The following is a 16,518-nucleotide window of genomic DNA, read 5'->3' as shown; positions in this document are numbered from 1 at the left end:
TACGACTCTCAGGAACACGACGACTCTCAGGAACACGTACACTACTGACTCTCAGGAACAGTTACACTACGGCTAAAGGTCTGTCATTATCAACGGCGACCCTGGAGAAATTAGGGTTATGTGCCTTGCTCAAAGAGCACATCATCATATTTTTTCATCTTGTCAGCTCAGGACTTCGAACTAGTGACCTCTCGCTTACTGACCGAACACTCTAACCGCTAGGCTACTAGTATTTTACCCAGATCTAGTGACTAGAAAAAATGATTAACAAGAGTTAGGCCTACACAAGAAGGACCACAAGGTGACACCTTGACAGACAATTGATGAGCATTGGCCTTTGTCTGTGTAGGACCCTGTCCAGCAGCGATGACAAGCAGGACAGAGAGACGGAGAAGGGCCGCCTGGAGGAGGCGTTGGAGAAGTGCGACCGGGACCTGGATGAGCAGATCGTCCAACACTACGCTGAGCTGACCACCGCCATCCGCACCTACCAGAGCATCACCGAGAGAATCACCAGCTCCCGTAACAAGATCAAAGGGGTGAGAGGGAACACGCACAATGTTTCAAATCAAATTGAATTTGTCACCTGATGTGCCAAAAACATCAATTGTAGACTTTACTGTGAAATGCTTACTTTACGAGCCCTTTCCGCAAAAATATTTGCAACAAAACATTCAGAACATGTGTATGGCCTGTGAATAACAGAGTGATGGTCCCAGGGAGTTGTACATCAGGACATTAGCAGCAGGCAGTGTAAGGGCCTGGCTGATTTCTCTAGAGTGTGTGTGTGTGTGTGTGTGTGTGGCTCTGACACCTGCGTCACTGTTAGAGCCTCTGGGATAGCCTGCTCGTGTTCCACAACAGCGTGATGTCATTCCCATCTCTCCAGGCTGTGTGTCTGGATGTACAGTTTTAGGTAGGCCAGTTTAGAACAAGGTCTCATTTACAACTGCGACCTGGCCAAGATAAAGCAAAGCAGTGCGACACAAACAACAACACAGAGTTACACATGGAATTAACAAGCGTACAGTCAATAACACAATAGAAAAAACGAAAGTCTATATACAGTGTGTGCAAATGGCGTGAGGAGGTAAGGCAATAAATAGGCCATAGTAGCGAAGTAATGACAGTTTAGCAAATTAACACTGGAGTGATAGATGAGCAGATGATGATGTGCAAGTAGAAATACTGGTGTGCAAAAGAGTGGAAAAGTAAATAAAAACAATATGGGGATGAGGTAGGTAGATAGTGTGGGCTATTTACAGATGGGCTATGTACAGCTGCAGTAGCTACTCAGATAGCTGATGTTTAAAGTTAGTGATGCAAATATAAGTCTCCAGCTTCAGCGATTTTTGCAATTCGTTCCAGTCATTGGCAGCAGAGAACTGGAAGGAAGGCGGCTAAAGTAGGTGTTGGCTTTGGGGACAACCAGTGAGATATACCTGCTGGAGCGGGTGCTACGTGTGGGTGTTGTTATCGTGACCAGTGAGCTGAGATAAGGCGGAGCATTACCTAGCAAAGACTTATAGATGACCTGGAGCCAGTGGGTGTGGCGACGAATATGTAGCGAGGGCCAGCCGACTAGAGCATACAGGTAGCAATGGTGGGTAGTATATGGGGCTTTGGTGACAAAACAGATGGCACTGTGATAGACTGCATCCAGTTTGCTGAGTAGAGTATTGGAAGCTATTTTGTAAATGACATCTCCGAAGTTGAGGATCGGTAGGATGGTCAGTTTTACAAGGGTATGTTTGGCAGCATGAGTGATGGAGGATTTGTTTCGAAATAGGAAGCTGATTCTAGATTCAATTTTGGATTGGAGATGCTTAATGAGTCTGGAAGGAGAGTTGACAGTCTTGACAGGCACCTAGGTATTTGTAGTTGTCCACATATTCTGGATCAGAACTGTCCAGGAATGATGCTATTCGAGCGGGCGGGTGCGGGCAGCTGGCGGGTGCGGGCAGCGAACGGTTGAAAAGCATGCATTTGTGTTTTTACTAGCGTTTTAAGAGCAGTTGGAGGCCACGGAAGCAGTGTTGAATGGCATTGAAGCTCGTTTGGAGGTTAGTTAACACAGTGTCCAAAGAAGGGCCAGAAGTATACAGAATGGTATCATCTGTGTAGAGGTGGATCAGAGAATCATCAGCAGCAAGAGCGACATCATTGCTGTATACAGAGAAGAGTCGGCCCGAGAATTGAACCCTGTGGTACCCCCATAGAGACTGTCAGAGGTCCGGACAACAGGCCCTCCGATTTGACACACTGAACTCTGTCTGAGAAGTAGTTGGTGAACCAGGCGAGGCTGTCATTTGAGAAACCAAGGCTGTTGAGTCTGCCCCGATAGATACGGTGATTGACAGAGTTGAAAGCCTTGGCCAGGTTGATGCAGATGGCTGCACAGTACTGTCTTTTATCGATGGTGATTATGATATCGTTTAGTACCTTGTGCGTGGCTGAGGTGCACCGAGTTTACATCCACTTAGGTTGGAGTCATTAAAACTATGTTTTTCAATCACTCTACACATTTCTTGTTAACAAACTATAGTTTTGTCAAGTCGGTTAGGACATCTACTTTGTTCATGACACAAGTCATTTTTCCAACAATTTTTTACAGGCATATTATTTCACTTATAATTCACTGTATCACAATTCTAGTGGGTCAGAAGTTTAAGTATATTTAAACAGCTTGGAAGATTCCAGAAAATTATGTCATGGCTTTAGAAGCTTCCGATAGGCTCATTGACATAATTTGAGTCAATTGTACCTGTGGATATATTTCAAGGCCCACCTTCAAACTCAGTGCCTCGATGCTTGACATCATGGGAAAATCAAAGAAATCAGCCAAGACTCTCAGGAACACGGGTCTAAAATAAATTGTAGACCTCAAGTCCTGGTTCATTCTTGGGAGCAATTTCCAAATGCCTGAAGGTACCACTTTCATCTGTATAAATAATAGTACGAAAGTATAAACACCATGGGACCACTTAGCCATCATACCGCTCCAGGAAGGACACACGTTCTGTCTCATAGAGATAAACATGCTTTGGTGCGAAAAGTGCAAATCAATCCCAGAACAGCAGCAAAGGACCTTGTGAAGATGCTGGAGGAAACCGGTACAAAAGTATCTATATCCACAGTAAACGAGTCCTATATCGACATAACCTGAAAGGACGCTCAGCAAAGAAGATGCCCACTGCTCCAAAACCACCATAAAAAATCCAGACTGCGGTTTGCAACTGCGCATGGAGACAAAGATTGTACTTTTTGGAGTAATGTCCTCTGGTCTGATGAAACAAAAATAGAACTGATTGGCCATAATGACCATTGTTCTGTTTGGAGGAAAAGGGGAGGCTTGCAAGCTGAAGAACACCATCCATCCCAACCGTGAAGTACAGGGGTGGCAGCATCATGTTGTGGGGGTGCTTTGCTGCAAGAGCGACTGGTGCGCTTCACAAAGTAGATGGTATCATGAGGAGGAAAATTATGTGGATATATTGAGGCAACATCTCAAGACATCAGTCAGGAAGTTAACGCTTGGTCGCAGAAATAGGTCTTCCAAATAGTCAATGACCCCAAGCATACTTCCAGTTGTGGCAAAATGTCTTAAGGACAACAAAGTCAAGGTATTGGAGTGGCCATCACAAAGCCCTGACCTCAATCCTATAGAAATGTGTTGGGCAGAACTGAAAAAGCCTGCCTAGGTTACACCAGCTCTGTCAGGGAGGAATGGGCCAAAATTCACCCAGCTTATTGTGGGAAGCTTGTGGAAGGCTACCTGAAACGTTTGACCCAAGTTAAACAATTTAAAGGCAATGCTACCAAACACTAATTGAGTGTATGTAAACTTCTGACCCACTGGGAATGTGATGAAAGAAATAAAAGCTGAAATAAATCATTCTCTCTACTATTATTCTGACATTTCACATTCTTAAAATAAAGTGGTGATCCTACCTGACCATAGACAGGGCATTTTTACTAGGATTAAATGTCAGGAATTGTGAAAACTGAGTTTAAATGTATTTTGGCTAAACTGCATGTAAACTTCTGACTTCAACTGTATATGAGACTGTTACAAAGAGAACCTAGAAAGGTTTCCTAAGGACGGTGATGGTGCTTTTGTGCCACGTTAAGTGCCCAATGATTCAGGCGGGATACTGAGCTTTGAAACTGAAAGGAGAGTGTTCAAGTGTCCCTGAAACTATTCAGAACGTTCCAGATAGAAATGTAATGAATAGAGCTGACAACTCACTATTCTACCTGACAAATAATCACGTCTGTTTCGCAATACATTTCTATCTGAATTTTCTAAACGCTTGCCTCTCTTGTCTCTGAACGGACCCATGGGTCATGTTCATTAGGGCACACAACAGAAAACGTTTAATAACGCTTTACAGCAGAGATGAAAAGGAAGGAGTCCCTTGTTTCTTATTGATTGGAGCCTCCCTGTCTGAAGGGGGGGGTTGATTCATGAATGCACACCGAAGCAAAACGTTTCACAACAGTCCAACTACTCTGTCCCTGTTTCATTCCATCTTTTTCCCTTTATCGCCTGATGAACACCCTGGTGTCTGACCTGTGTGGTGTCCCATTATCCCAGGTGAAGGAGAACCTGCTGTCTTGTAAGATGCTGCTCCACTGCAAGAGGGATGAACTGAGGAAGCTGTGGATCGAAGGTATCGAGCACAAACACGTCCTCAACCTGCTGGACGAGATCGAGAGTATCAAGCAGGTCCCACAGAGACTGGAAGCCTGCATGGCCAGCAAGCACTACCTGCATGCCACCGACATGCTGGTGAGTAAGTGAGAATTCGTGTGGAGGTGGGGTGGTAGGTGAGGATGTGGTAAGGTTTGTATGAAAGTGTGTTAAGTTTGGGGCCATGGTGGGGCATGCGTGCGAGAGAATGGGATTCGTATGATTAACACTGGGATATGGCAATCCAGACATCCAGCCAGATTTTTAATACCCGATGCTGACCTGACACTTGACTATCATATAACGTGATTGCTGTCCTCCTTGGCTACAGAAATGGACTGGCATTTCAGCTAATTGGCAGGACTCTAGTTTTCTTCCGTTTGGTGCCTAATGAACACGACCCAATAGTACATCTCCTTCCAGCGCAAAGCTTCATCAAAGCGGCCCAGGGGCCACCACAGGTGTGTGGGTTGACTTTGATGTGTGGTTTTGTGGCGCGCTCAACGGGGGCCAAAGCACGAAATGGCTGGAACAATTCTGTGGTCTCTCCCTTTCCTTCTTCCTCCACTCACTCCTACACTCTTCTTCCAAACGCAGGTAATTAGGGCCTAGTCAGTTCATCTCTGCTCCAGAACAGGCAGATTTGAGAGGGAGACGAGGGATGTCACAGCCCCCTGAGGCCCCTGAAGACCTTCTGTCTCTTTGTCTCCCACTCAGTCCTTCGTGGGGCTGCAAACCTAAAATCTACATGAGAGCACTTTTTACATGGTGTGGTCAAGTTGATGGAAGTTGGTGACACTATTTAGGAAAATCACTCACATCTGAGCTAAATATATCAACTGTTGTATGTAATGGTTCTTCCTTTAAACATTATTCCTTCAAACATGGCAGATTGTGGTAAATTGCGTCGTTCTGTCATTGCACCACAATATCACAAAGAGGGAGTTAAGTCTAAACACTGGCACAAATTGACTATCTTTTCCTAAATGAATGGAGGTGTGAATGTTTCAGTCCGAGTGTCTGGCTCTAGAGTCCTGCATCAGGCGGGTGGTCCTGGAGTTGAAGAGAACTTGGGTAAATGAAATGCAATGGCACAATTACTGGACTGATGATTTTCTAAAATTGGCACAGTGGGCTTTTGGTTTCTCTCCCTCTAAAAACAGAAATAAATAATTCTAAATAACAAATGGTATTTTATCCACAGAATGAAAGAGTGATAGCCCCTCTATAGAATGTGAGTTCGTGAACACATCTGAAGGGAGTCCTTCTTCCCAGGCTAACTTCTCTCTGCAAAGAAGAAACTGAATGATCCATCTGGAAGGTGAGTCTTTATCCACTGTGCCTGGTCCAGCGAGGATAGGCAGTTGCCCATATTTTCAAGACTTGAGCTGCTCCTTCATTTATTTATGCTAAAATATACTTGTTTATTGGTCCCAGGCTCACAATTTGAAACCACACATCCATCTGAAGGTGATATCCAGTTTAGCTGACTCTGAAACCACACATCCATCTGAAGGTGAGTCTTTATCCACCATGCCTGGTCCCAGGGATTTCTTCACATCCATCTGAAGGTGAGTCTTTATCCACCATGCCTGGTCCCAGGCTCACAGACTTCTCTGAAACCACACATCCATCTGAAGGTGAGTCTTTATCCACCATGCCTGGTCCCAGGCTAACAGCTGACTTCTCTCTGAAACCACACATCCATCTGAAGGTGAGTCTTTATCCACCATGCCTGGTCCCAGGCTAACAGCTGACTTCTCTCTGAAACCACACATCCATCTGAAGGTGAGTCTTTATCCTTTGGAACCACACAATGAGTCTTTATCCACCAGGTGGACAGTAGGCCTCTTGAAGAACCACACGACAGAAGAAATCAACAAGATCAACAAGCAAGTATTCTTTCACAATAGCTGGCAGCTTTTTGCCTGATTCAGGACTCTAGTCCTGAGAGAGACTGACTGAAACATTCACACCTCCATTAATTTACAAAAGGATAGTCTAATAGCTCGGCTATGTGTGAAAAATCCCCAAATTTGTGCCACTGTTTTAATTACTGATAGTTGCTGTTGTCATTCAGAGTTGAGTCCTATTGTAAAGTGTAACCTAATGGCCAAAAAGGGCATACTTGCAATTTTATTTGATGTTTAACTGCTCTTAAATTGTACATTTCTAACTCAATATCAAAGAATATGAAATAATGTGTCTTTCACCCTGCATTATAATATAACTTACTTTGAACGAAAGCCAGGAATGAGTGTCACTCAGCCCAATGCTGTTCCTGCTTCTTTTGCCTATTTGAGTGTTTATTTAATATCCCACGTATTCTGTCATCACCAAACCTCATGCAACCGCAAAATGACGGATAAAACAATTTCACAAATCCGTCTGTTTTTAAACTTTGCTGTGGGGAGTGACAAAATGTATTGCAATTGAATTTAAATTAACTGAATGATGAGGATGAAGAAGAGAGTGATTGAATTTAAAACAATAGTGTAAGAATTGCTCTTCCTCTGTCTCGTGCGCACACTAAAAAAGAGACACAATTTTGTTTCTAGTTTGTCAGAAGAAGACAATGTAACACGCACATAGACACATATATTATTTGTTCATCAACATCTTTATGCTTTCGTTAATAAAAGAATGATAAAAAGACTTTCAAAATACGGATGTTTATTTCAACTACATCTCAGCTACAGTTGCTCTTCCCCCCAGCTCCACAAGCATGGGTAAAACCTTGCTGAGATATCAATGTATTGTTGTATCTCAACAAAAGAAAGGTTTAACATATTTTGAATGAATTCTGAATTCATTTTGCTTCAGCTGACATTTTCCAGTTTATTTACTGTTTAATTATTCAAGTCTCTTTTTTTGTTGGAATAGAAACACACTTCTGAGCTGGAGATTAAAGAATACAAAAGAAGCCAGCCACCCTTGATGGGCTATCAGACAGGACAATAGACTCTTGCCGAGTTTAGACACTTTAAATGTTTGCAAGGTATGTCACTACTCCCATACACTTCTGGATGGACCCATAACGAGTTACTGTGAGAAAAAATATCACTGAATGACATAAATATTAGAATAAAGTAGGCTAATGAAGGCAACAAATGGTTGCTTACTGAAACACTTAAAGTCATCCAATTGTTATAATAGGATTTGAAGCAATAGCCTACCCGCGTGTGGTTAACTATTCCGCACCGTTTTGCGATGCTTTGGGACAACTATGGGGACTGGTCTTGATAAATCAATCAGATTTTTATCTCCGTTTGATATTGGCCAGCCTACAATTAGGGTGAATTGAAAGGATAGATTATTTTTTCTCTCAAGTCGCAATGATTTAGTAGCCTAGGCCTACTCCCAACTTGTCACGTTGTACAGTGCCATATTTTTCTTAACAGAAACCTGAGGCTACTGTAAAATGCATTTTCTGAAAATAGAAAATAGAAACACCATAATATTAATCAATTTAATAACATTTCTAAAAGTATAAACTGCACAATAAGTACTATAATTTTAAAATGAAATTATAATCAATCCCATATAGTCTGTTCTAACAAAAAAACGTTAAGTCTCTAGTACAGCCAATATTAAAAACAGTCAAATGGATAGAGGCAGCAGGTAGCCTAGTGGTTATAGCATTGGGCCAATAATCGAATGAGCTGACAAGGTAAAAATCTGTCATTCTGCCCCTGAGCAAGGCAGTTAACCCACTGTTCCCGGGTGCAGAAGACAGGTATTTTGATTGGCAGCCCCCGCACCTTTCTGATTCTGAGGGGTTGGAGTTAAATGCAGAAGACACATTTCAGTTGAATACATTCAATTGGACAACGGACTAGGTATCCCCCTTTCCCATTTGTGAATTGAATCACATTAGCCGACATGTTGTGGTTTATTCATTGTTTCATTATTTCATTATTCAAGGCACCCTTTATTTAATTTTATATCTAAAATGCTTGACTGTATTTAGACATGGATGACTTATGCCAAAAAGTAAGTTACGCTGAATCAGCTACAGTAAACATGACTCTTTGGCCTACAGCTCGTGTCGCTTCAATAACTTACCTTCTCAAAGACGCACTCTGGTGGTCAAACTAGCGTTATTGGCAACAAAATAATATGATGTTATGCACTCGCATGTGCCATTCAATTAGTCAGCACACTGCAAGCTGTGCTGCAGTAGGACGCAACTTTTAAAGGAAGACCCCTGTAGTGGTAAGCTTGGAGGTATACTCGGGTATTTGGAAAAAGCCACAGGTGGTTTTCCAATACCGTCAAAACAAGTATAAAAAAAAGGTATTATTTTACATTATGAAGCTTACCATAGTTCCCCAGAACAGTTGAGCCAGTCTCTTGTTTGTAACAGAACAACAGGAGAACTGGAGCTGGTCAGTCCATAATGGCACAACTGGAGCCGGTCAGTCCATAACGGCACAACAGGAGCCGGTCAGTCCATAACAGCACAACGGGAGCCGGTCAGTCCCTAACGGCACAACGGGAGCCGGTCAGTCCCTAACGGCACAACGGGAGCCGGTCAGTCCCTAACGGCACAACGGGAGCCGGTCAGTCCCTAACGGCACAACGGGAGCCGGTCAGTCCCTAACGGCACAACGGGAGCCGGTCAGTCCCTAACGGCACGACGGGAGCCGGTCAGTCCCTGACGGCACGACGGGAGCCGGTCAGTCCCTGACGGCACGACGGGAGCCGGTCAGTCCCTGACGGCACGACGGGAGCCGGTCAGTCCCTGACGGCACGACGGGAGCCGGTCAGTCCCTGACGGCACGACGGGAGCCGGTCAGTCCCTGACGGCACGACGGGAGCCGGTCAGTCCCTGACGGCACGACGGGAGCCGGTCAGTCCCTGACGGCACGACGGGAGCCGGTCAGTCCCTGACGGCACGGAGCGGTCAGTCCCTGGCGGCAGCGGGCGGTCAGTCCCTGACGGCACGCGCGGTCAGTCCCTGACGGCACGACCGGAGCCGGTCAGTCCACTGACGGCAGCGGTCAGTCCACGACAGGAGCCGGTCAGTCCCTGGCGGCACGACGGGGCCGGTCAGTCCACTGACAGGCGAAACGACGGGAGCCGGTCAGTCCCTGGACGGCAGTCCACGACAGGAGCCGGTCAGTCCACTGAGCTGGTCGGCCAGACAGGGGCCAGTCGTCCCACGGGAGGCCGGCCGGTCCAGTCAGGGGCCGGACGGTCCACGACAGGGGGCCGGGTCAGTCCCGCATAGGGCCGGTCGGTCCACGACAGGGGCCGGTCAGTCCCTGACAGGGCCGGTCGGTCCACAACAGGAGAAAACAACAGAAGCCGGTCAGTCCACAACAGGGGCACGGCCGGTCCACAACAGGGGCCGGTCGGTCCACGACAGGATAAAACAGCATGGGCCGGTCGGTCCACGACAGGAGAAAACAGGAGCTGGTCAGCCCAGAGCGTTCTATATCTGTCACTGAGTGTCTGTTGTGTGGCACATGTGAGGTGAGGAAGTTACACTTGTGTAATTCACTGCTAAATGTTTGCTATCAGATATCTTATAACGGCTTTCTGCCGTGTTTGAGAGTAAGTCAAAGAGCTCTGCATGGGTTGTCTGTACAGCTGCCATTTTGTCCCTGTGCTTCAAACACTAGCGTTTTCTCTCCCCTCTGCTCCATGTTCACATGCTGCTCTTCCCTCTGGAAAAACATGCAAATCAAATCAAATTTATTTATATAGCCCTTTACATCAGCTGATATCTCAAAGTGCTGTACAGAAACCCAGCCTAAAACCCCAAACAGCAAGCAATGCAGGTGTAGAAGCACGGTGGCTAGGAAAAACTCCCTAGAAAGGCCAAAACCTAGGTAGAAATCTAGAGAGGAACCAGGCTATGTGGGGTGGCCAGTCCTCTTTGGCTGTGCCGGTGGAGATTATAACAGAACATGGCCAAGATGTTCAAATGTTCATAAATGACCAGCATGGTCGAATAATAATAATAAGGCAGAACAGTTGAAACTGGAGCAGCAGCACGGCCAGGTGGACTGGGGACAGCAAGGAGTCATCATGTCAGGTAGTCCTGGGGCATGGTCCTTGGGCTCAGGTCCTCCGAGAGAGAGAAAGAAAGAGAGAAGGAGAGAATTAGAGAACGCACACTTAGATTCACACAGGACACCGAATAGGACAGGAGAAGTACTCCAGATATAACAAACTGACCCCAGCCCCCCGACACACAAACTACTGCAGCATAAATACTGGAGGCTGAGACAGGAGGGGTCAGGAGACACTGTGGCCCCATCCGAGGAAACCCCAGACAGGGCCAAACAGGAAGGATATAACCCCACCCACTTTACCAAAGCACAGCCCCCACACCACGAGAGGGATATCTTCAACCACCAACTTACCATCCTGAGACAAGGCTGAGTATAGCCCAGAAAGATCTCCGCCACGGCACAACCCAAGGGCGGGCGCCAACCCAGACAGGATGACCACATCAGTGAATCAACCCACTCAGGTGACGCACCCCTTCCAGGGACGGCATGAGAGAGCCCCAGTAAGCCAGTGACTCAGCCCCTGTAGTAGGGTTAGAGGCAGAGAATCCCAGTGGAAAGAGGGAACCGGCCAGGCAGAGACAGCAAGGGCGGTTCGTTGCTCCAGAGCCTTTCCGTTCACCTTCCCACTCCTGGGCCAGACTACACTCAATCATATGACCTACTGAAGAGATGAGTCTTCAGTAAAGACTTAAAGGTTGAGACCGAGTTTGCGTCTCTGACATGGGTAGGCAGACCGTTCCATAAAAATGGAGCTCTATAGGAGAAAGCCCCTGCCTCCAGCTGTTTGCTTAGAAATTCTAGGGACAATTAGGAGGCCTGCGTCTTGTGACTGTAGCGTACGTGTAGGTATGTACGGCAGGACCAAATCAGAGAAGAGATGGTAGGAGCAAGCCCATGTAATGCTTTGTAGGTTAGCAGTAAAACCTTGAAATCAGCCCTTGCTTTGACAGGAAGCCAGTGTAGAGAGGCTAGCACTGGAGTAATATGATCAAATTTTTGGTTCTAGTCAGGATTCTAGCAGCCATATTTAGCACTAACTGAAGTTTATTTAGTGCTTTATCCGGGTAGCTGGAAAGTAGAGCATTGCAGTAGTCTAACCTAGAAGTGACAAAAGCATGGATACATTTTTCTGCATCATTTTTGGACAGAAAGTTTCTGATTTTTTTGCAATGTTACGTACATGGAAAAAGCTGTCCTTGAAATGGTCTTGATATGTTCTTCAAAAGAGAGATCAGGGTCCAGAGTAACTCCGAGGTCCTTCACAGTTTTATTTGAGACGACTGTACAACCATTAAGATTAATTGTCCAGATTCAACAGAAGATATCTTTGTTTCTTGGGACCGAGAACAAGCATCTCTGTTTTGTCCGAGTTAAAAGTAGAAAGTTTGCAGCCATCCACTTCCTTAGCAAGCAAGGCAATTTTGGGGCTTCACCATGTTTTATTGAAATGTACAGCTGTGTGTCATCCGCATAGCAGTGAAAGTTAACATTATGTTTTTGAATAACATCCCCAAGAGGTAAAATATATAGTGAAAACAATAGTGGTCCTAAAACGGAACCTTGAGGAACACTGAAATTTACAGTTGATTTGTCAGAGGACAAACCATTCACAGAGACAAACTGATATCTTTCCGACAGATAAGATCTAAACCAGGCCAGAACTTGTCCGTGTGACCAATTTGGGTTTCAATCTCTCCAAAAGAATGTGGTGATCGATGGTATCAAAAGCAGCACTAAGGTCTAGGAGCACAAGGACAGATGCAGAGCCTCGGTCCAATGCCATTAAGATGTCATTTACCACCTTCATAAGTGCCGTCTCAGCGCTATGACGGGGTCTAAAACCAGACTGAAGCATTTCGTATTCATTGTTTGTCTTCAGGAAGGCAGTGAGTTGCTGCGCAACAGCCTTTTCTAAAATTTTTGAGAGGGATGGAAGATTCGATATAGGCCAATATTTTTTTTATATTTTCTGTGTCAAGGTTTGGCTTTTTCAAGAGAGGCTTTATTACTGCCACTTTTAGTGAGTTTGGTACACATCCGGTGGATAGAGAGCCGTTTATTATGTTCAACATAGGAGGGCCAAGCACAGGAGGCAGCTCTTTCAGTACATTAGTTGGCATAGGGTCCAGTATGCAGCTTGAAGGTTTAGAGGCCATGATTATTTTCATCATTTGTCAAGAGATATAGTACTAAAACACTTGAGCGTCTCTCTTGATCCTAGGTCCTGGCAGGGTTGTGCAGACTCAGGACAACTGAGCTTTGAAGGACTACGCAGATTTAAAGAGGAGTCCGTAATTTGCTTTCTAACAATCATAATCTCTCTCAAAAAGTTCATGAATTTATCACTGCTAAAGTGAAAGTCATCCTCTCATCTTAGATGCTGCTTTTTTAGTTAGCTTTAAAACGACAGTATCAAAAGAATTTCGGATTGTTCTTATTTTCCTCAATTAAGTTCCGAAAAATAGGATGATCGAGCAGCAGTAAGGAGCTCTTGATACTGCACGGTACTGTCTTTCAAGCTAGTCGGAAGACTTTCAGTTTGGTGTGGCGCCATTCCGTTCAATTTTCTGGAAGCTTGCTTCAGAGCTCAGATATCGCTACTTTTTCATTGCACTTGCACTCATTGACTTTCACTTGTAAATGTCCACACTCACCAAAAATGAGCCATGCTTGTATAACTTCATGAGCTGGATTTGCCTGTCTACAATTAGTTTTATGTTCGTTTTAAACATTGGCATTTGCTAACATCTTCTATATGATTTCGCTATTACTTGTGCAATTTCTTTTTAGTATTCTGGGAAAGCAATGTTTTTGTTTTTAGCGGCCACTTGTGTGCTTTCTTCGGTTATACCAGAAATCCCTGCATGAACATCTACGCTGGTGGGAGAAGCTATGAGGACAGGCTCATTGTCATGGCTGGAATGGAATAAAAATGACGGTATCAAACATTTGGGACCCGTCCTTCTATAAGGTGCGTCCCACCAGCCTCCACTGGCCCAAGCCTATGTAATGGTGTAGGTCCTTGCTCTCACATGTCAACTTCCTTGTTAGATCAGTGACCTCCAGGAAAAGAAGGATGGATTTATATGAGTATTGGAACTGGGCCACTGTACTCTATGCAAGAAGGATCCTATCTTCATTTGATAGAACTGGACAAGAGCTGATGTTGACCCTAACTCAAGGATGAAGCTGTCCTGGAACAGTCTGACGGAGAGCTAATCTAAGGAAACTCAGTGAGTCAGGGTCTGTACTCATTACATTGCTTTCGCTGTTAGAAGACTGTCAGTGTCCATTTTAAGCTAGGTGTTTCAATTTGCCTCTCAGTAGGAGAGCGGCTGCAACAGTTATCTCTCTCTCTCTCCCTTTTTATTGGTTAACTCGTTGTTTTGCTCTCCCTTTCCACCGTCTCAGATCTCCCTCTCTTCCCATCACTCTCCCCTCTCAGCTCTCTTCCTCTCTCTCTCAGCTCTCTTCCTCTCTCTCTCTCAGCTCTCTTCCTCTCTCTCAGCTCTCTTCCTCTCTCTCTCTCAGCTCTCTCTCTCTCTCTCAGCTCTCTTCCCCTCTCTCTCTCTCTCTCAGCTCTCTTCCTCTCTCTCTCAGCTCTCTTCCTCTCTCTCTCTCAGCTCTCTTGCTCTCTCTCAGCTCTCTCTGCTCTCTCTCAGCTCTCTCTCTCTCAGCTCTCTCTCTCTCAGCTCTCTCTCTCTCAGCTCTCTCAGCTCTCTCCCCCCCTCTCTCAGCTCTCTCTCTCTCCTGTCTCTCTCTCAGCTGTCTCTCTCAGCTCTCTCTGCTCATCACCCTTTCGCTCTCTCTCTCTCCGGTCTGTTGAAAGTCCATCCTGTCTCTGTCAATCCTGTGAGACTCCCTGATGTGTTCATTCCAGACATGCTGTCACTCATTACCCTGCTCATCTGTCAGATTAACGTCTCCCTCACTTTCACACTCTCTCTCCATCCCCACCTCCTCTAGCCCTCCCTCAGCTCTCTCTCTCTCTCTCTCCTCTCTCTGTCTTTCTCTCTCCTCTCTCTCTCTCTCTCTCTCTCTGCTTGACTATTAGTATTCCCACTGCTCTCTTTCTGCCTCAGCTGAATGGCAGTGTTACAAGACCCCATGGGGTTAGTGAGGGACAGGACTGGTTCACTTTCCAAAAAAAGTCTCTCTTCTCCACTCCTACACACACACACACACACACACACACACACACACACACACACCCCGTCTGAGCCCAGTGTGCACCAGAGGGGCCAGTGACGGGCTGTCACATGTACTCCTTCTCTCCTCCCCCTCCTGCGAGTCTCCCTCTCTCCCCATCCTGCTAACTCTCAGGAAGCCTCATATAGTTGATTATCTTGACAGCCCGGGCTCCCTAACGATGTTAACCAGCCTTCTTCTGTCATCCCGGACCACTGGTAATGAGTCACACACACTCAACGACACACACACAAGGCATACACACATGCACTTGTGGACTGTTGACATACACGTACTTATAGACATACACACAGACGCATACACATTGGTCACACCCACTCACAGTTAGTTACAGCATATGCATACTCACACACACACACACCAATGTATACCTACACCACACAGTGAAGAACACAGAGGCATGCAGAGTTATTCTATTAAGCTGATGGTGGCGGATCATGCACAGCATTAGCACATATTTTGGCTAATGCTGCACTGATTTGCATCTACACATACTTGACCTATGGCCCTCCCTTCCTTTCCTCCTGTCCGTCCTGCCCGGTGATACACACACAGTCTGTGATGGCTCTCTGGAGCGCTGTCATCCAGCCATTAGCCCACTCTAATAAAAACCACTCATTTACCACCATGAAGATTTATTCAATATAAACACGCCATCACCACAATGCTAATGAAAACTGGGAGAGAGGGAGAGAGAGACGGACAAACGAGAGAGAGAGGAGGGAGAGAGAGAGAGGGACGGACGAGACGGAGAGAGGAGAGACAGAGGGAGGGAGAGGGAGAGAGAGACGGACAAACACAGAGAGGGGGAGGAGGAGGGAGGGAGAGAGGGAGAGAGAGAGGCGGAGGAAGACGACAGAGAGAGGGAGGGAGGGAGAGGACGAGACAGAGAGAGCGAGAGGGAGGGACAGACGGACAGAGACAGAGAGAGGGAGGGAGGGAGGAGAGGAGAGAGAGAGGGAGAGGGAGCAAGAGAGAGAGAGGGAGGGAGGGATGGACGAACAGAGAGACGGAGGGAGGGAGAGGGTAGAGGAGAGACAGAGGGAGGGAGGGACGGACGAACAGAGAGAGGGGGAGGGAGAGAGAGAGACGGATGAACACAGAGAGAGAGGGGGAGAGAGAGACGGACGAACACAGAGAGGGGAGGAGGGGGAGAGGGGAGGGACGGACGGACGGGGAGAGGGAGGGAGGGATGGACGAACAGAGAGAGAGACGTAGAGGAGAGACAGAGGGAGGGAGGGACGGATGAACAGAGAGGGGGAGAAGGGGGAGGGAGGGAGGCAGAGAGAGGGGGAGGGAGGGGGGGACGAACAGAGTGAGAGACGGAGGGGGGGAGAGAGAGGGACGGACGGACGGACGGAGAGAGAGAGAGAGAGGGATGGAGGGAGGGAGGGAGAGAGAGAGAAAGCCAGGAACTTTGAGAGAGGAGAGCCTGGATGTAGTTTGGCATTCGGTGCATAGTCTGCATTCCTAAAGTTTTCCTAAAATGCTGTTATGTTGGGCAGTGGGGGCTGGGCAGTGGGGGCTGGGCAGTGGGGGCTGGGCAGTGGGGGCTGGGCAGTGGGGGCTGGGCAGTGGGGGCTGGCCAGTGGG

The 16,518-nt window shown here is 46.5% G+C and overlaps 1 protein-coding gene across 1 annotated transcript; it reads left to right on the top strand.

The window, feature by feature from the left end:
* Window positions 1–323: 323 nt before the first annotated feature.
* LOC135516588 (exocyst complex component 4-like) lies at window positions 324–5,017 on the top strand. The gene is made up of 2 exons (XM_064940935.1): window positions 324–539; window positions 4,598–5,017. Exons 1-2 carry the CDS (start codon window positions 324–326, stop codon window positions 4,802–4,804), a joined length of 423 nt encoding a protein of 140 aa, XP_064797007.1. The 3' UTR covers window positions 4,805–5,017.
* Window positions 5,018–16,518: the final 11,501 nt, after the last annotated feature.

The sequence above is a fragment of the Oncorhynchus masou genome, chromosome 27 (genome assembly GCF_036934945.1).
Source record: "Oncorhynchus masou masou isolate Uvic2021 chromosome 27, UVic_Omas_1.1, whole genome shotgun sequence".
NCBI lineage: Eukaryota > Metazoa > Chordata > Actinopteri > Salmoniformes > Salmonidae > Oncorhynchus > Oncorhynchus masou.
The sequence above is the reverse complement of the archived record's forward strand: the minus strand, read 5'-3'. Positions and strand labels throughout refer to the sequence as shown.

Excerpts from the sequence above, each read along its gene's own strand:
- LOC135516588 (XM_064940935.1), top strand. The coding sequence starts at position 324 with ATGAGCATTGGCCTTTGTCTGTGTAGGACCCTGTCCAGCAGCGATGAC. Across the intron at positions 540-4,597 it reads CCCGTAACAAGATCAAAGGG|GTGAAGGAGAACCTGCTGTC; the intron begins GTGAGAGGGAAC and ends CCATTATCCCAG.